General features: G+C 44.1%; 1 protein-coding gene across 1 annotated transcript in view; it reads right to left on the reverse strand.

Annotated features, from left to right (window-relative positions):
- Positions 1 to 21,627, reverse strand: part of SEZ6 (seizure related 6 homolog) — an 874,081-nt gene that overhangs the window by 67,274 nt on the left and 785,180 nt on the right. The window contains exons 6-9 of the mRNA XM_063955907.1: positions 15,223 to 15,391; positions 13,813 to 13,979; positions 12,255 to 12,449; positions 11,888 to 12,026 (exon numbers count right to left, since the gene is read on the reverse strand). Coding sequence (XP_063811977.1) covers positions 11,888 to 12,026; positions 12,255 to 12,449; positions 13,813 to 13,979; positions 15,223 to 15,391 — 670 coding nt within the window. The remainder of the gene's footprint in view (positions 1 to 11,887; positions 12,027 to 12,254; positions 12,450 to 13,812; positions 13,980 to 15,222; positions 15,392 to 21,627) is intronic.

Consider the following 21,627-nt stretch of genomic DNA (forward strand, 5'->3'; position numbering starts at 1 on the left):
TGAAAGTAAAGATTTATTACATACATGCACACAAACATACATACATACTTACCTTATGTTCACACGCAGGTCGGTCCTCTTCTCCAGTAGAATCCAAGGGGTACCTGTTGAATAAATTCTACTCACCAGATCCAGGGTCCCAGGGTCCTCGGGGCAACCATTTGTAATCCAGGTACTTGAATAAAATAACAAACCGCAGACCCGAGCCACGAACTGAAAGGGGCCCCATGTTTTCACATGGGACTCCTTTCCCCGAATGCCAGAAACCCACTCTGACTTCTGTCTAAGTGGGTTTCTTCAGCCAATCAGGGAGCGCCACGTTGTAGCACTCTCCTGATCGGCTGTGTGCTCCTGTACTGACTGACAGGCGGCACACGGCAGTGTTACAATGTAGCGCCTATGCGCTCCATTGTAACCAATGGTGGGAACTTTCTGCCCTGCGGTTGACCTAAAGTGACGTCACCGCTGAGCAGAAAGTTCCCACCATTGGTTACAATGGAGCGCATAGGCGCTACATTGTAACACTGCTGTGTGCCGCCTGTCACTCAGTACAGGAGCACACAGCCGATCAGGAGAGTGCTACAACGTGGCGCTTCCTGATTGGCTGAAGAAACCCACTTAGACAGAAGTCAGAGTGGGTTTCTGGCATTCGGGGAAAGGAGTCCCATGTGAAAACATGGGGCCCCTTTCAGTTCGTGGCTCGGGTATCCGTTTTGTTATTTTATTCAAGTACCTGGATTACAAATGGTTGCCCCGAGGACCCTGGGACCCTGGATCTGGTGAGTAGAATTTATTCAACAGGTACCCCTTGGATTCTACTGGAGAAGAGGACCGACCTGCGTGTGAACATAAGGTAAGTATGTATGTATGTTTGTGTGCATGTATGTAATAAATCTTTACTTTCACGGTGTGTGTGTCTTGTCTTTTTTTGGGTATTTTTTTAGTAATAGTACTACAGGTACCAGCGGGCCCGTTTTTCCGCCGCATGCTGGTACTTGTGTTTCTCCAAGTACCAGCATGCGGGGGAGGCTTGCTGGACCTTGTAGTACTGCTACTAAAAACAATATCTTTTCATTTTCAAAAAAGGCTATCAGCCCCCCCTCCGCAGCCAATTGGATGGGGGGGACAGCCTCGGGCTTCACCCCTGGCCCTTGGGTGGCTGGGGGGGGGACCCCTTGATTGAAAGGGTCCCCACTCCCCCAGGGTACCCCGGCCAGGGGTGACTAGTTGGATTTTTGATGCCACGGCCGCAGGGCACTATATAAAAGTGACCCCCGGCTGTGGCATTATCTGTCCAGCTAGTGGAGCCCGGTGCTGGTTTTAAAAATACGGGGGACCCCTACTCTTTTTGTCCCCCGTATTTTTGGAACCAGGACTAGGCGCAGAGCCCGATGCTGGTTGCTTAAATATGGGGGAACCCCTGTCATTTTCCCCCCCATATTTTTGCAACCAGGATCGGCTCAAAGAGCCCGAGGCTGGTTATGCTTAGGAGGGGGGACCCCACGCAATTTTTTTTGAGAAAATAATCACTTTCCCACCCCTTCCCACTGATATACATGCACGGATCTCATGGATCCGTGCATGCCTATCCAATCACGGATAAAAAAAGCAGGTCTGTTTTTTTTAAGCACTTTTTTACGAGTTGTAATTTTTCACGGCAGTGTTTTGTTTTTTTTTGCTTTGCACTTCTTAGTAAATGACCGAGATTCATACTTAAACAGCCGCGTTTTGACCGAGGGTGTATTCATTCGTGATTTTTTCCTAGGACTTCCAAATATTACGAATGCCCTCATCACTGCCGTGATTTGAGTTTAGTAAATTACCGAGATGACACTTTGATGAAAAAACGGCATCTCGGTCAAAATCGGGACCTTAGTAAATTTACCCCTATGTTTTGTTGTGTTTTTCTCTTTACATGTAAATCCTAAATGATGAACACTCGTTGGAAGTTCTTGTAAACCAGATAAGTGTTCTTGGTTATAATTACACCCACCTGATTATTTCCTTTATATTTCGTTATTACACTCACAAGCGCTTATTTTCTTCATTACCTATTTTTGTCTATGTGTATGCCATACACAAATTCTGTATTATGAGCTGCTACTCTTAAAAGGGTTAAGGAGTGTTATTTATAACATCGTATCAGGAAGCAACACTGATTGACAATCAATTTCACATGCTGTTGTGCAAATGGAATAGACAACAGGTGGAAATTATAGGCAATTAGCAAGACACCCCCAATAAAGGAGTTGTTCTGCAGGTGGTGACCACAGACCACTTCTCAGCTCCTATGCTTTCTGGCTGATGTTTTGGTCACTTTTGAAAGCTGGCGGTGCTTTCACTGTAGTGGTAGCATGATACGGAGTCTACAACCCACACAAGTGGCTCAGGTAGTGCAGCTCATCCAGGATGGCACATCAATGCGAGCTGTGACAAGAAGGTTTGCTGTGTCTGTCAGCGTAGTGTCCAGAGCATGGAGGCGCTACCAGGAGACAGGCCAGTACATCAGGAGATGTGGAGGAGGCCGTAGGAGGGCAACAACCCAGCAGCAGGACCGCTACCTCCGCCTTTGTGCAAGGAGGAACAGGAGCACACTGCCAGAGCCCTGCAAAATGACCTCCAGCAAGCCACAAATGTGCATGTGTCTACTCAAACGATCAGAAACAGACTCCATGAGGGTAGTATGAGGGCCCGACGTCCACAGGTGGGGGTTGTGCTTACAGTCCAACACGTGCAGGACGCTTGGCATTTGCCTGAGAACACCAAGATTGGCAAATTCGCCACTGGCGCCCTGTGCTCTTCACAGATGAAAGCAGGTTCTCACTGAGCACATGTGACAGACGTGGCAGAGTCTGGAGATGCCAAGGAGAATGTTCTGCTGCCTGCAACATCCTCCAGCATGACCGGTTTGGCAGTGGGTCAGTAATGGTGTGGATTGGAATTTCTTTGGGGGGCCGCACAGCCCTCCATGTGCTCACCAGAGGTAGCCTGACTGCCATTAGGTCCCGAGATGAGATCCTCAGACCCCTTGTGAGACCATATGCTGGTGCGGTTGGCCCTGGGTTCCTTGTAATGCAAGACAATGCTAGACCTCATGTGGCTGGAGTGTGTCAGCAGTTCCTGCAATACGAAGGCATTGATGCTATGGACTGGCCCGCCTGTTCCCCAGACCTGAATCCAATTGAGCACATCTGGGACATCATGTCTTGCTCCATCCACCAACGCCACATTGCACCACAGACTGTCTAGGAGTTGGCGGATGCTTTATTCCAGGTCTGGGAGGAGATCCCTCAGGAGACCATCCGCCACCTCATCAGGAGCATGCCCAGGCATTGTAGGGAGGTCATATAGGCACGTGGAGGACACACACACTGACGAGCCTCATTTTTACTTGTTTTAAGGACATTACATCAAAGTTGGTAGTGTGTTTTTCCACTTTAATTTTGAGTGTGACTCCAAATCCAGACCTCCATGGGTTAATAAATTTGATTTCCATTGTTAATTTTTGTGTGATTTTGTTGTCAGCACATTCAACTATGTAAAGAACAAAGTATTTAATAAGAATACTTCATTCATTCAGATCTAGGATGTGTTGTTTTAGTGTTCCCTTTATTTTTTTAAAGCAGTGTGTGTGTGTGTGTGTGTGTGTGTGTGTGTATGTATATTTGTATATACTGTATGTATATATATATATATATATATATATCACACGTGTGTGTGTGTGTATGACAAAAAACACAGACAGAGACTGCACATACTGTACACGCCACACACAAACATACATTACACACCACACACACGCTGTCAATTTAAACAATCATATACAGTGTACTGCACACATACCCAGGTGTTGCAGAGGAGAGACACTGCCAGTGCCAGCCACAGAACAGCTGCTGTAATTGTGACGTGAGCACGTTATGGAGTTGCCTTGCTGTGCTTGCGCAGCAGCTCCAAGTCGCCGCAGGTAGGGAGAAAGCTTTGCCAGCAATAGCTCCCTACAGCGGTAGCTGCAATCGTGATCGCGGCTTTTCGTGAAACAGAGACACAGCTGTCTCTGTTTCTAAAACAAGGTATTAGGTCCAATAGGGGGGGTTTCTGGGTAACTACAAACCCCCTTTGCGTGCGCTACTGAAAGGGCTAAATGCATCATCGCTTGGAAAGTGATAAAATGGAGAGTGAAAAGTTCCAGCCAATCAGCTCCAGACTGCCATTTTTCAAACACAGCCTGTGACATGGCAGTTAGGAGCTGATTGGCTGGTACTTTTTTACTTTCCATTTTATCACTTTCCAAGCGATGACGCATCTAGCCTAAAACCTCAATAAATCGTGTTTGGAAAAAAAAAATTGTGTTTGACTTTGATGAATGGACTCGATCAAGGTCTATTGTTGTAAGTAACCAATTGTTATTATCTAATATTTCATATTCAGAGCCTTCCAATGTAATGTTATACAGTTTTTGTCCCTATCCTCAAATATTAGCTAAGTCACTGACTAATCCAAAATATATATACTGTCAAAATATCTGTGTATGGTTCAAATATATAGATTATTGTTAAAGTACATATAGTCACACTGCAGTTTCATTCTATATATTATATATGTAGCCATCCACAATATTTCTATTAGAGTTAGAAGTCTATTCATTAATAAATGTAAAGGTTGCATGCAAATTATGGATCTGACTCAATGCAATTTGTAGTGGCCGATCCAAATCTACTGCTGCAACTCCGTATTGCTCCGAAGCAAGGTCAGCTGCTCTAGAGATCAGCTGTCTTGCGATCCCTAACATCCACACTTTAGTTTACGCTGTTGTATTTGGAGGGATTTTCAACCTGCTTTCTATTTATTTAATAAAAGGATGTGGCCATGCCTCTAGCCTTACCCCAAAAAGTGCCCTGGCCTGGCCCAGCTTTCTATGACTCTGTATGGGGCCCATGGCCATAGGCGTGCGCACGGGGGGTGCCTGGTGCGCACAGGCACCCCCTATTGTTGGGCACCCCCCGCACGATAGGTCAGCTGCTGCAGCCCACTGAATAAAAGAGCCACCTGCCGCCAATCTCCCACATCAATGTGGTGAGTGGGTAGTGCTAGGCTAGACAGCGGTCTCCTCTAGCCCCGCCTCCCCCAGTCCCCATTGAAACATTAGTGGTGATGATGCAATGACGTCATTGCCGAGCGTCTATGTGATGCCGCAGGAAGAGGAGCGGAGCCACGAAGAGGACCGACTGAGACATGATGGAGACGATGGACCCACGCGGATGCCGAAAAGGGACTTTTCTCACAGCTTACAAGTGATGGAGGAGGAGTGCATGCACAGGAGAGCTCAAAAGAGAGGTAAAAAAGCTCCATTGGGGGCCCAATTGAAGAAAGTTACGCTGCATGTGGAAGAGGGGGGGAGGCAAAGAGGGGTGATAAACTGCTTGAGGAGGGGGGAAAAGCTGCATAAGGGGTGGTGATAAACTGCATGAGGAGCATGAGGGGGGGGGGCAAAAGAGGGGTGATAAGCTGCATGAGGAGGAGGAGAGGGGGGCAAAAGAGGGGTGATATGCTGCATGAGGGGAGGGAGCCATAAAAGAGGGGTGATATGCTGCATGAGGGGAGGGGGAGCCATAAGAGAGGGGTGATATGCTGCATGAGGGGAGGGGGAGCCATAAAAGAGGGGTGATATGCTGCATGAGGGGAAGGGAGCCATAAGAGGGGTGATATGCTGCATGAGGGGAGGGGGAGCTGTATGAGAGGGGAGAAATTTTAAGTGGGAGAGCTGAGTGAGGTATAAGATGTGTCGGGGAAAGAGCTGCGTGTTTTATAAGATGTGTCAGGGGGAAAAGAGCTGTGTGAGGGATAAGATGTGTCAGGGGTAAGAGCTGCATGATGGATAAGATGAGTCAGGGGTAAGAGCTGTGTGAGGAATAAGATGTGTCTGGGGGAAAGAGCTGCATGAGGTATAAGATGTTTCAGGGGGAAGAGCTGTGTGACGGATAAGATACGTCAGGTGGAAGAGCTACGTGGTATAAGATGCGTCGGGGGGGGGGGGAAGAGCTGCATGAGGTATAGGATGTGTCAGGGACGAGCTGCATTACGGATAAGAAGTGGAGAGGAGATAGTTACAGGACAGTGACTATGTCGATCCCAGAATATAGGTGCCGGCATGTTGTCAACATTCTACTTACAGCATGTTAGCCAGATCAAGAGCAACACTTTAAACATACTGCCTACTTAGCATGTTTACAGTTGTAATGCCGATCCAGATAAAAATTAAATGCTCTATGTAACGTAAACCTTGTTCACATGCTAATGCTTGCAATCTGGGATTGATGTAGTCAGGGTCGATCCCACATCCCATTCAGTCCTCCTCCCTTATTTTTGCATTCTTAATCTATCCCACTTGCACTAATTCTAAAATAAAGCTAGACACGCCCAATAGGTGGTGCTAAACATGCCCTTCTGGCGATGCACCCCCTAATAAAATGTGCTGCGCACGCCTATGCCCATGGCCACTGATCACCCTTCACCAGAGTATGGGGCCCATGGCCACTGATCACCCTTCACCACTGGGCAACAAACAAAATGATAAAGTGACAATGTTCTAAAATAGTGTAATGTATCAATTAGCATGGTGATTGTGTTCAATCCCTTAATAGTGTTAGCTGGATGCTAATATATATATATTATGTGTGTTCTATAATAACAGTTATCAGGCACAAGCGCTCTGCTTCTACTGCACCATATGGGATAGGGTAGGAGGTCTGTCCTGGGAAATTCACAAAGACAAAGCCGCCCGCCACCATCAGACAGACAGCGTGTTTGATTTGGGGAGAGAGTTTGTGGGGGCCTCTAATGTTTGGGGACCTCGGGACAACCACCCCTGTTGCAAATCCTTTAATTTGGCCCTGGCTGTCACCCATTATAGATATAGCAGTGGTGCAGCGTGTACTCATTCATGGTAAAACTTTCCTCCAGAGCATGAGTGTGTATGTTCTTGTTCAAACTATAGCTGTACGTCAATGACACAAATATACACACGCACGTGCGTAAAGGGCCCAACTTAATTGTGGTTGCCCCTGCGTCCGTGCGTGTATATTAATTCAGGCGCAAGTGTATAAAAAAACAAAATATAAATTAATCTCCGTACAGTATCACTTTACTTAGCTGATCACACCGCTTAAAATCTAGGTGCCGCTCCCAATTAGTATTCTGAAATGTTACCAGATTCTACACCAAACAGTCACTTATATGAGAGAGCACATAAAGATTTTAAACCATTTTTATTTCATATTAAAAAATATATAAAATTCAATTCTAACATCAATATATGCATGAACCTGCCAAAGGCCTTTGGAACAATATAATTAATATTGCAACACACAAAAAATACCTATCATTGATTAAAAAACCAGGTCAGTCCAAAACTAACACTTATCACCAGCTGCCACTTATTTGCATAATGGGCTTCAGGATTCCTTATATTTCCACTTAGTGGCTGGAATATAACTTAATGTCCCGCATCAGTATATTCCAAATCCTTTATCCACAATGTGTAAGTGTTGGTAATACTTGAATTTCATATATTAAATTGTTATTCAAAAAGTGCTGCTGCAAAATTCCCCCTTTAGTCCAAGATTTTATTCAGACTGTAGGACTTTATATAATTGTATGGCTAGGCTTGATTTTCCCTGCAGGGAACGGACTCCCATCCAGTGACACAAAAATGGTATTGTGTCTATCACCTGAGAAATGATTGTCAGTTTTTAGAGAACTATGTCTCACCTCACCGCAGCCCGGGTGTGATGTAGGTATCTTCCCTCCACAGACGGCCGTGGCTAACAGTCAGGATTTCTTCACTAGTACCGCTGTGCTCACTGGACGCAACGTGTCCGCTTGTGAGACCCCAAGCCGCTGTAGTATGCCTCAGGAGTCTCCTCTGTCGGGCTTCCCCCTGCCGGAGCTTGTAGATTCACTACGTGGTGTGATATACTGCGGCCCCCAGCTACGGCAGCATGCCGCTGGATTTCCCCTGCTGGAGCCGTCTGACTTCTCCTCACCAGAGCTCGATCAGGCAGTCTGTAGCGTTTCAGTGAGGAGTGATGTTGCTGGTCCTCCCGGTCCCAAACAGAGGAGTCCGTTTCACCGTCCTAGTGGGGGGTGTTCAAACACGCTTGGCAGAGTGAACCTTCTGATGAAACCGTTAAAATTCTATAACGGAGAAACGCGTTAAGGACACTCTGCCAAGCGTGTTTGGACACCCCCTACTAGGACGGTGAAACGGACTCCTCTGTTTGGGACCGGGAGGACCAGCAACATCACTCCTCACTGTGAAACGCTACAGACTGCCTGATCGAGCTCTGGTGAGGAGAAGTCAGACGGCTCCAGCAGGGGAAATCCAGCGGCATGCTGCCGTAGCTGGGGGCCGCAGTATATCACACCACGTAGTGAATCTACAAGCTCCGGCAGGGGGAAGCCCGACAGAGGAGACTCCTGAGGCATACTACAGCGGCTTGGGGTCTCACAAGCGGACACGTTGCGTCCAGTGAGCACAGCGGTACTAGTGAAGAAATCCTGACTGTTAGCCACGGCCGTCTGTGGAGGGAAGATACCTACATCACACCCGGGCTGCGGTGAGGTGAGACATAGTTCTCTAAAAACTGACAATCATTTCTCAGGTGATAGACACAATACCATTTTTGTGTCACTGGATGGGAGTCCGTTCCCTGCAGGGAAAATCAAGCCTAGCCATACAATTATATAAAGTCCTACAGTCTGAATAAAATCTTGGACTAAAGGGGGAATTTTGCAGCAGCACTTTTTGAATAACAATTTAATATATGAAATTCAAGTATTACCAACACTTACACATTGTGGATAAAGGATTTGGAATATACTGATGCGGGACATTAAGTTATATTCCAGCCACTAAGTGGAAATATAAGGAATCCTGAAGCCCATTATGCAAATAAGTGGCAGCTGGTGATAAGTGTTAGTTTTGGACTGACCTGGTTTTTTAATCAATGATAGGTATTTTTTGTGTGTTGCAATATTAATTATATTGTTCCAAAGGCCTTTGGCAGGTTCATGCATATATTGATGTTAGAATTGAATTTTATATATTTTTTAATATGAAATAAAAATGGTTTAAAATCTTTATGCGCTCTCTCATATAAGTGACTATAGCTGTACGTGGCTGGATCTGTTCAACCACCACTTGAGTGCAGACAGAAGATGATGGCATATAAGGCTCCATCTACCGACATGCCCGACAATTATGGTATTCATTTCTATGGGTTTACTTTTTGAAATGATCATTGGTGGGCATTGTGATCATTTAGGCTCAGCATCCCGGCACATTCTAGCAAAAAGCAACAACATTGGGTGGTTCTGAATGGAGGGGGAGGAAAGGGGGGGGGGGAGTGGGAGGCAGGAGAAACAGAAGTGGGCCTGGCTGGTGAGATGGAGGGGATGCTGGCTGGAGAAACAGAAGGGGGTGATGGCTGGAGAGACAAAAGGGGAGCTAACTGGAGAGAAAGAAGGGGACTGAATAGGTAAAAGGGAGCTGGCAGGAGAGACAGAAGTGGTGCTGGCTGGAGATAAAAGGGGTACTGAATGGAGCTGAGGAGACAATGGGGAGCTGGAAAGACAGAAAGGGGCTGACTGGAGCTGGAGAAATATTGCACGGTTGGAGCTGCACAACCACGGGGGATAAGGCTGAAGAAAACTGGGGGGAAATAGCTGGAGATTTTTCCCAAGTAGCAGGATTATTGTCACATTTCTCACTCTGCCCGTCCCAGCTGTGCTACTGGGCATGTGCCATTGGGGACGGAGGGGTGGGGGTACACCACAATCTTTTTTTTCCTTTGGGGGGGGGGGGGGGGGCAGCCTATTTTGTCAGTCCTGTGCCCCACAATTTCTGATAGCAGCCCGGGTCTGCCTATTTCCCTTTCTGATAGCTGTGGTGGACTCATACCACTCTGAGCTTCAGCATACTGTAAGTAGTACTTCTTAGTTCACTACCACCTTTTTCAATTCTGGCTACCAAAGTGGTCTTTGATGAGAGTAGCAATAATTTGCCATAGCAAGTTGGTTGTTCCTAAACAACCTGTTGTAAAAAAAAAAACATCTTCAAACTCTGTAACCAAATCTTCTGAAGGATAGATCTGCTTAGAGTTTAGAGACAGCAAATTAGGGAGCCTAAACTGAGACACTGGTATTATGGTAACTAGAAAGCTCTACACCAGGATTAAATAAGTGTACAAACCTGGCTTTCTGCTACTTTCAAGCCTTAGAAAGGCTTACATGATATATTAGCTTTCCCTTGCAAGCAATAGGCTGCCATATCCCATAGCCAACTTCTCCAGCTTTGTGTAAAACATCAACCTTTGTGCCACTTAGCCTACAGCTTGCTTTCACTCAGTGCAAAAGACATGAGTGGACCGTATGTCTATATAAAGGCTCCTACATTTGTTGTGTGCTTCTTATTTTTTCCTGGTCCAACTGACCAACCAAATGCCAGCAACTGGCTACAATCAACCCATGCTGTACAATAATCTTGTCCTAATGGGGTTCTCTTACCATGATTGTCTCAAAGGGTTAAAGAGTTACAGCTCAAACAGTAAAAAGCAGGTTTAAGCCTATGTCACCTCTCTGATGGCAAAGAACAAACAAAGGAAAAGTCAATCAGTTTTAACATGTTTGAATTTAAATCATGCTGTAATGTTCAATTAAACCACTTCACTAGACTATAAGTCTATGGTTGATAGAGGGGCACTTTACACAAATGGACCTAGGGCCCTGGCACTAGGTGAAACATAAAGTCTCTGGCATGGCCCATGAGCACAACTGTCATCAGAAACCACTCTGGTAGTGTATATATACAGTATGTATATATATATATATATATATATATATATATATTCTGAGAGCCGCACCAAAGTTAGTTAAAAAAGGGTTGAGATTACCTAAAGGATAAAAAAAGGGTCAGACTAGATGGGCCGAGTGGTTCTTATCTGCCATCAAATTCTATGTTTCTATGTTGTTGTCAATCAAATAAAATAAAGTATTTCACAAGACTGTGGCAATTATCGCTAGCAGAGTATGAGGAGGTGCATTAGTGCATTTGTCACTCCTATTTGCTATGTAGATTCAGGACAGGCTTGAAGGAGAAATAAAGACTATGGGCATTATGGGAGCAGTCAACTAACATGAAGGTTGGCACGTGTTAGACAAAAGACAGTGTTGTTTGTGTAGGTGTATGTGGGGGTGCTCGTTCATATTTCACAAGGCTTTCAGCTAAGCTACAGAGAGACAGCCTGTATATTGAGATGATACAGTTACATGGTAACTAGGTGATTCTCCAGGTACTGTACATTCAGTTCATGCAGATAGGTGGTTTATTGCAAGTGATTTATGTGAGCTGAGAAAGAATGGTGGTGTCCTGCTATAAGGGAGGTCAGCAGCTGGAGTAGCCATTGTATGGCTATTGTATGCTTGTGTTACATACTGTACAAGCACGTACCAGTAAAGTATTTTAAGTCTTCAAGTTTCATTATATCGTTGTTTTCTTTAAAGTCACAGTTTTTGCCACTATATACCCAAAAGAATACATTAAGTTTTTAATGGACTGAACAAGCACCTGACTGCCTCCCATGAGTGCCTTGGTGTTCTGTTTCAGGAATGTGGGAATCCTAAGCATCAGCCATAAATCATTAGGAATAAATAGGACAATGATAGAGCAATACTGCCAGGAAGGAGTGAAACAAAAGGGGAAATTATAAAGAGGGTAAAATGTACAGCGTGGACAAAAGGCAAAAGGCTAAGATGAAACGCAGACGGACAGCAAAGTCATTCCACGTGAGTCAGCTGTCCTGCTTATTAGAAATAATACAGCAGCACTTACACTTGTATGTCCAACAGGATTCTCTTCTCTTCTTCAACGTGAATACCCCAGATGCAGTCCTGCCCCTTTCCATAGGCTTCTGGCCAGTTGGGGGACAGCACTACACCAGCGGAGTCTGTGATCTCCCCACTGCAAACAGCTGAAAGAATCCAAGAATGACATGTCTCTGTCTGCAGGTATGATGAGTAACATTCAAAGTAATGACATATTATACACAGGTCACACTGACAACTCTATGTGTAGTTTATCTTTAAAGACAGATATAATAGCCTTGCGTTCACAACACAACACTGTAATATGATTTAATATTGCAAGGAATGATCTGTACCACTTAAAAACATCATCTACAGTTTGAATTTGTTCCTACCCCTGCAAGCTGGTTCTGTCTCATTCCATTGAGGGTCTCCAGAGTCTTGGCACTCGATGATAGTAGATCCTTGCTCCAATGTATATCCAGGATCACAAGTGAACTCGACCACTGTTCCCACAGCAAATGAAGGGTCACTGCTAGTGAAGTTGCCATATTTAACAAAAGGTTCGTAACAGTGGCCTTGTTCATAGGCTATGGGGGAACAAAAATGAATGCTTAATTTCAACTTCTTCATGTTTGTACAGTTAAGTTGGGGGCTACTACAGAGTGTGAGAAGGTAAGTAAGAGTGGACACAGAATAAACTAAAGGCCAGTACACACAGGGAGATTTCCCCAGAGATGTGTGCTGAGTGATCTAGCACGAACGCTCAGCACACATCTCTCCCCCGCTCAGCACACTGCGCGATGTGTGCTGAGCAAGGAGGGGTGGCCGCTCATTTCATCCAGCGATGAAATCAGCGATGTGCTAGATTGTGCCTGTGTGCAGGCCAATCTAACACCAGCGATAGTGAGGGTGTGGTATTGAAAGTCGACAGTAACTAGGTCGACAATGTCTAGGTCGACAGTAACTAGGTCGACAGGGTGTCTAGGTCGACAGGGTCTTTATGTCGACATGTTCTAGGTCGACAGGTCAAAAGGTCGACATGAGTTTTTCATGCTATTTTGGTGTCGTTTTCTTCGTAGAGTGACCGGGAACCCCAATTAGTGCTTCGCTCGCCATGCTTCGGGCATGGTGCCTTCGCTCCGCTACCGCTTCGCTCGGCACAGATTACCGTTCCAATCATAGTCCACGTGGATCGTTACGTATGAAAAGGTTCAAAAAAAGAAAAAAATTGTGAAAAACTCATGTCGACCTTTTGACCTAGAACATGTCGACCTAAAAGACCCTGTCGACCTAGTTACTGTCGACTTTCCGTCCGGATCCCGATAGTGATGCGCGGGGCATACACACGGAGAGATCTGTGCTTAACTTATAAGCAATTTAGTCAGATTGCTTAGAATTTAGCACGGATCTCTCCATGTGTACTCCCCGTAACTTAAAATGATAGGTAAAGATAAGTGGAGTAAATGCAAAAGTGATACAAGAGTGACAAAAAAAACAAACGTGTTTAATACTAATTAAGCATTATTACATAAAATATACAAAAATATAAAGAAAGGATATAAACAAATAGATAATATAAACCAAATAAATTGGTTTATATATATATATATATATATATATATATATATATATATAATATAAACAATAATTTAAACAAAAATTAAAATAGATGCTTGAAGGAGACTGCAAATTTCAGGTGTGTTACCAAAATGAATGGGGCCCAGCTCCACAACAGAACTCTACATATCAACATTCAGTCACAGCATATACTGCACATTCATACAGTATAACGTTTTAAGTGACATTAGTGAAAGTAATTTATTTGCTCGGTTATTGCCTGTGTTTATTATATGTGCACTGGTGCTGGCATTACACCACATTGCGAAGAAGCGGATAAAACAAATGGGAAAAAGGGGAGGTCACAGAACAGAAAGATGACTTCAACATTACCTTGATAACGCAGTGCCACCCCTGTAGAGCTGCCACTGCTATCAGTTGTTAGTTCTATGAAGACTTGTCTACCAGTGCTGAGCAGACCTTCAATTGGAAGATATTCCACCTCATAGGAGTCATACACAGGTGGGGAGTCTATGGTGTTTCCATCTCGGATTATTAGCCTACAAACCAAAAACTATTATCACAATGTCCATATGTATACCTAAGACAATGGGCAGTAAAAATGGATTACACAATATGAAAAATGATAGCACAAATTGGATCCAACTTAAAACCAGCTAAATGAATGTACTGTACACAGTTTACAATATTGGGCTACTAAAGAAACATATTTTAAACTTAACTGAGGCAGAATTGACTAATGTATGCATAATTGACTATTGTAAAGCATAAGCCCTCAATATTTTTGTGTGGTATAGTTTTTCTTTCCAAATCCAAAATCAGGCCCAAAAATACATGTTTCCAAATATTTTTTCTTAAAAGATCATCAATAAAAGAGCATTAAATTATCTTATTTTCCTGTAATATATGCTCAGCAAGATCTTGTATTGCACTTCGAGGTACTTAGGCACCTATTTAGCAATAATATGGTTTTAGACCTGATAATTGTAATTTCTTACTGTACGTCCTCAATTTGTGGCAATAATAAATTATATACTGCCCGAATGTCACATGCAGGGACATGGGGAGCCCTTCCCTACAATGTGCTCAGAGTGAAGGGACTGCATCAGTGGTCACTCCACTCATCTATCATTACTCCTGTGCGCTACTGTTCATGTGGGGTTTGCTGAACATGCGTGTGCAATGGCCATTGCCAGAACCATCTCCCGTTAATTTGCAAAATGCAGGCCATAGGCGTTTCTATAATGGGTGCAGTGCGTGCGGTGGCAGGTCCAGGGGGGGGGGGGTGCACACTGCACACACTGCACCCATATAGCATACTTAACCCTACGAAGTCCCGTACTGGCGAGCACAAATCACTTGGAAAATGTCCATTACTGAGTGATTTGCGCATGTGCACTGGAGATGTCCCCTGGAACAAGACGCGGGCGCCATGTTCCCAGAGACTTGTGCATGTGCAGTAGACTCTGGATTTATGCCAGAGTCTACTAGCTGCCAGGGAGGGGGGGGCCCGCAATGGAGGCTGCACGCGGGTCCCCTCCTCTCTTAAAACTCCCCTGGCTAATGCCATCTTCATTATGGTAAATTTGACAGCTTTGCAGCCCCCATAGAAATCTATGGGGACTGCGGGTGCTGTCGGAAATGGTACATTCGAGGGATGCTTAATATTTGCGGGTGTATCCTGCAAATATTATTTGATAAATACTATAGGCCCTTTAAAGTTAATTAGAGGCTAATTTTCCTGATGTCATGTAACAAGATGTACCTGATAAACACATTTACCTGTCATCATCCTCAGCCAGGGAAACCTTTTCAAAGTGCAGATGCAGGCGTTGTGCTATGGGGGCTTCTAGTACCCAATGACAGGTCAGGTTATTGCTGTAATTTCCCGGGAAGTTGGGTGAGACAAGACGTCCAGTGGTGATATTTCTTATGAGTCCTCCACAGGCAGCTAATTGGGACAAGAGGTTGTAGACTGTGAGAAACACTTAGTACATCAGAGAATTTTCTACATGATTTATTCAGATTATTGTTCTGCTTCTAAAAACTCCCATATTGGGTCACTTCAATTATTGTGTCACCCATCAGAACTGCTTATTTTGCCTATCTGAGGAAACAATTACTAGTTTCTATGAGTATGTCACAGAATAAGTAATCTAATCCAGATAAGTCTGAATTTTGAACCCTTTATATAAATTTAACATGCATTTTCTAATACAGGTTGAGTATCCCATATCCAATTATTCCGAAATACAGAATATTCCGAAATACAGACTTTTTTGAGTGAGAGTGAGATAGTGAAACCTTTGTTTTCTGATGGCTTAATGTACACAAACTTTGTTTAATACAAAAAGTTATTAAAAATATTGTATTAAATGACCTTCTGGCTGTGTGTATAAGGTGTATATGAAACATAAATGAATTGTGTGAATGTACACACACTTTGTTTAATGCACAAGGTTATTAAAATATTGGCTAAAATTACCTTCAGGCTGTGTGTATAAGGTGTATATGAAACATAAATGCATTCTCTGCTTAGACTTAGGACCAATCTCCATGATATCTCATTATGATATGCAATTATTCCAAAATATGGAAAAATCCGATATCCAGAATACTTCTGGTCCCAAGTATTTTGGATAAGGGGTACTCAACCTGTATCTGTTTGTTATTCTCGCTCTTCATAGTGGGATGATCCTGTATTTGGCCAAATCCTATACCTGTACATATAGTAGGATTCTATCCCAGCTATATCATTTCCTCCTTAGAAATCCGAATAATATTAGAAGAACAAATCAATGTTTTCAGTCTTGCATTTTATTTAAACAAATTGAAAGGTGCTAATTAGCAATTAAACGGGTTATGCACGAAGTTCCGAGAGTTGCTGTCTTACATGCTTAATGCAAGAAGGAGCAGCTCAGCAGCAATGGTAAACATAGAAAGCTATAACGTAGGTCAGGTTCATTGGGTTTACTAATGCGTGTCAAACAGTAGTGTCTTGCTGTGGTGCTAGAAAACCCATTTTATAACCATATAAGAAAATATGTATCATTGGTGCTAATGGCAAGCAGCCCACATCCAGCCAGGAGGCCAACCATTTCCAAATCATATTGTCATAGATGCTAATAAGACTTTATGGGTAATTGTGCTTGGAATTTGTTAAAATAACCCTGACTGTGCTATTATTCCTATCAACACGGTTCTTAGACACATTTAACAACAGTAGGCTTACTGAGGAAATCTATTAAATATATTGAATATGCTGTATATAGATGTGTAATCCTAACATCACATGGGTAATCACAGGCAGGGCTATAATCTGCAATGTGCTGACCCAGTCTGCCTAACATGTGATGTCATGACCTCACATCAAAGGGGCAGGGATGTGGGGCCAGAAAGTATAGAAGTGCCCTGAAGCTTCCTAAGTGCGTGCTGAGCAGCTTTACAGCAGCTCTACAGGCTGGGATGGCACCCTGCAACTGCAAGCCAAAAGCAGGTGCCATAGGGTAGTAACGGTGCTGCCCCTCATGCCACGTGCCCTTAGCAGCGGCACAGCCCTAGTTCTTCATATTTTATATTACCATGACTAAAGCTGCATTACCACCTGGTGCATATTAGTGCGGCTTCCACCTGACAGCGCTGAGGATGCTCCATGCATCCATTTTTTTTAGGGTTTACCTCTTTTTAAAACTGGGGCTATATGATGCTTTGGAGGTGTATGTGGGACAAATTTGGTCATCACTTTAAGGGAAAACACTGCTTTAATCCAAAACAAAACTCGGGTTGATGACTAGTGATTACAACCATTGAAGCAATGAATGACATCTGCACTTTCGCTAATGTGTTGAAGTGGATTAAGCCGTTCCTCAGGTAAACTCCAGGTACACCCCATAAACCACTACTGGAATCCTTACAATCACTGCTGAACGTGGAGCTTCCACTATCTAAAGATTTCCTTTATTAGATACGAGCATATAATTCTTAATTTCAGTTTACGTCATTTGATGCAGATGAGATATCTGAAGGAAACGTTATGTCTACATATAAAATCCAGGGGCAAATATATACCGTGTCATAGGGTCTTCGCAATAGTCAATCAATAATACTCCCAAAGTCCTTCAAATGCACTTCATTGCAGATCATTTAAAACAGGCGCAAACAAGAATGTTCCATATTCCAAATTTAACTTCACTCATAGTATAAGAGCTGCAAATAAAACTTCATGAAGTAAACCCTTCCGTACAAGAGTTTAAAATTGCCCTTGTGTTTCTTCCTTAAATGTCGTATGAAGAAGATATGACAGATTAAAGGGTGGAGTCACATTTCTTTTCTCAGGAGGTCTCAGGCAGATGTTGCCTGTGCTCGCATGGGGTACCAGAGAGGATGAGGTGAATGCACGTGTGAAGCGCTCAAGTATATGGCATAACATAAAAATGTTGTCACCAACTACTAATATGAGAGTCAGTGAATGCAAGTGATAGTGAATTTTGTGAAATTCTACTGAACCTTGGTGAGAGTTAAATACCTGTGGTAAATGGTGAAATATGACTTTCAACCAGGTGTTAAAGTGAGCCGGAAAGGGGGCGGAACTGCGTCCCGTCAGTTCCACTTGGAGACGGAACGCAGTTCCGCCTCCTCTGGCTCATCTCACCCGATGTGTGCCGGTGCCACAGGGAGATGCTGGACACCTGCTGTTACCAGCGGCGCCCAGCTCTCCCCGCACAGTGGAAGCCCGGCGGCAGGAGCTCACTACTGAGCTCCTGCTCCTGGCACTAGTGTGCGCTATGAGAGAGACGTAATGACGTCTCTCTCATAGTGCAGGGAGCCGGACGCCAGGAGGATCACATCAGTGGGATGCGGGAGCGGAATAGGTAAGTATGTTTTTGTTTTTATTTTTTTAAGGCACGTCTACTGGGGGCAAGCTACAAGGGGTAAACTACTGGGGGCAAACTACAGGGGCGCATTACTACTGGGGGCATTACTACTTGGGGCACACTACTGGGGGCATAACTACAGGGGCTAAGCTACTGGGGGCATTACTATTTGGGGACTAAACTACAGGGGGGCTAAACTACAAGGGGCATTACTACAGGGGGGCAAACTACAGAGGGCATTACTACTGGGGGAAATACTACTTGGGGCAAGCTACATGGGGCTAACTATTGGTGGCAAGCTACTGGTGTCAAACTACAGGGGCGCATTACTACTGGGGGCATAACTACAGGGGCATTACTACTGGGGGCAAACTACAGGGGCATTACTACAGCGGGCTAAATTACAAGGGGGCATTACTACTGGGGTCATTACTACTTGGGGCAAACTACAGGGGGCTAACTACGGGGGGCAAGCTACATGGGGCTTACTACTGGGGGCAAACTACAAGGAGGCAAACTACTGGGGGCAAACAACAGGGGTGCATTACTACTGGGGGCATAACTACAGGGGCACATTACTACAGGGGGCATAACTATAGGGGCTAAACTACTGGGGGCATTCCTACTTGGGGCAAACTACATGGGGCTAAACTACTGGGGGCATTACTACTGGGGGGGGGGCTAAACTACTGGGGGCATAACTTCAGGTGCTAAACTACAGGGGGCATTACCATTGGGGGCTAAACTACTGGGGGAATTACCACTGGGAGGCTAAACTAAAGTGGGGGTAAACTACTGGGGTCATAACTGCAGGGGCATTACTACTGGGGGCTAAACTACTGGGGACATAACTACTGGGGCTAAACTACAGGGGGCTAAATGACTGGGGGCATTACTACAGGCAACATTACTACTTGGGGCAATACTACACAGTGGCATTACTAATGGGGACATTGTAAAGGGGGCACTTCATAAGGGGCATCACTCCTGGGGACATAAGGGGCACTACTACTGGGGGCATTGCATAAGGGGCACCACTACTATGGGCTCTATATAAGGGGCACTACCAGTACAGTGGACATTGCATAAGAAGCACTACTACTGTGGTCATTGTAAAAGGGGCGCTACTGCTGTGGGCATTGTGTATTACGGGGTGCTACTACTGTGGGCATTATGTGTATTAGGGGTGCTACTACTGTGGGCATTATTACTATTGTGTGACCATGCCCCTTTTGTTTTGAGACCACGCCCCTTTTTGGGGGGCGCGCAATGCTTTTATTGCATGGGCGCCGGGGGGATGGGGGGGGGGAGTTCCACCACCTCCCTAGGACCTCGTTAAGCACTGCTTTTAACATCGCTCTGCCAAATAGATCCTATTTTGGAACAAAGTTTATGGACATGTTGAGACAGTTGGCACTTAAAACAACTCATGCTTATGCGAACGTGTTATCCTTGCACCTAAGAACAAACAAGTTTACTCTGTTAACAATTATATATTGGAGAAGTTTCCAGGGAAGATGAGAGTTAATAATTCTATAAACACTGTCATGGAATACAAGATGCAATGCACTATCCTCCTGAGATCCTAAATAATCTCTCAATCGGGATAACCTGCACATTTTATAATCTTGAAAGTCAGTGTGCCAATAATACTGATGAGAAACTTGAATTTGCCTAAATTGTGCAATGGGACACGACTGAAAGCGAAATCTCTTCAAAGAAAAACGTTATAGAGGACACTATATTGACAGTGCAGTATAGCTTGAAAATTTATTTAATACTTGAATTCCTCTAATTCCCAATAACTTTTCCTTCCAGTTTAAGAGACTTCAGTACCCAGTAAATGTCTGCTTTGCAAGCCTCAAGATCAGACTCTACGTAAAGTATTGGTGGACTTGAGAGCTGGATGCTTTTTCACTTGGTCAGCTTTAGCATGTTCTTGAGTCAGTACAGGCAGAGATCATTATATTTGCACTCAAAGCAATAGAGCTTAATCAACAAATATTGTATACAGGGTGGCTCTACGGTAACATTGAGAACTGCATTAAATAGGAAATGCACGTGGGCGAAGCTGTGTGTAGAAGCTAGTCACATATAAAATATATTTTGCAGGAATGACATCACTATTTACCATATTAGGAAAAAGATTAGAATATCCTACAGAATATGTAAAATGTTATTATACAGAGCCTTTGATTAGTATTCAAACTCAAACACATTTTTGTACATTTTATATCTGCAGATTCTAAATTTGAAATAGATTAAAGCAGGATTTATTTGTCACAGATCAAAGTGCTGAGAACAATGTCAAAACAAATTAAATATTCAAAACCTTTTCACAAGTTAGTAAAATGGAAAAAGGGAAAATGATTCCATTAAAAGAGTACTCATGCCACCATTGCAATGGCAACCTAAGATTTGCAGAGGTGCAAAACATTACCTCTGTGACAGATTGTTACTTGACCACAAGTAATGAGTGGATCACCTGCTTTCAATTATTTTGTAAATATAAATACTTACTCTCAGTGAGGTCCTACAATGTGGTAATGATGTACAAAAAAAAAATTCAAACAAGTTGCTGATGATTATACAGAGTAACAAACATGGAGAAAGGTACAAGACCATTATAAAGGCAGATGAGCTCAATGATTGGCCCCAATCTAGGTCCATGTATTTTATTTACTGGAAGAATAATGCAGACAGACTTGATTTCAGAATTTGTGGGAAGGTGGTGCTGGCTGGTGAGCCAACAGCAGCAGCTATTCACTTTTATCTTAAGAGAACTCTTACGCTATGAGTAATAGGCCCTACACACTGGGCGATAATACTGAAAGATATGAATGATCTCGTTCATTATTGAACGAGATACCGTTCATATCTTTCAGTGTGGAGGTACCAGCGATGAACGATGCGTGGCCCCGCGCTCGTTTATCGATGGTGCCCCGTTGCTTGTGCATGCAGGCCAATATGGACGATCTCGTCCATATTTGCCTGCACTGCTATGGAGCCGGGTGACGGGGGGAGTGAAGAAAGTTCACTCCCCCCATAACTGCCCCTCCCCCGCCGCGTCACCCGTTGACCGTATCTGCCGTCGGGCAGCTCGGCGGCGGATTGCAAAGTGTGTAGGGCCCATTAGTCTGAGCCCACTGCCCACTTCCTGTGACTAGCCAATCACCTGCATCCTGGTTTATAATTCTTGCAATAAGTTGCACATACTGTCAAATATTGATACTTCTCAGTCTTACTTCAGTATTTCTCCAACTCACTATTTGACTTCTTGTGTATGACCTCAGCTACAGTATCACTGAGGGCC

Source organism: Pseudophryne corroboree, chromosome 2 (genome assembly GCF_028390025.1).
Source record: "Pseudophryne corroboree isolate aPseCor3 chromosome 2, aPseCor3.hap2, whole genome shotgun sequence".
NCBI lineage: Eukaryota > Metazoa > Chordata > Amphibia > Anura > Myobatrachidae > Pseudophryne > Pseudophryne corroboree.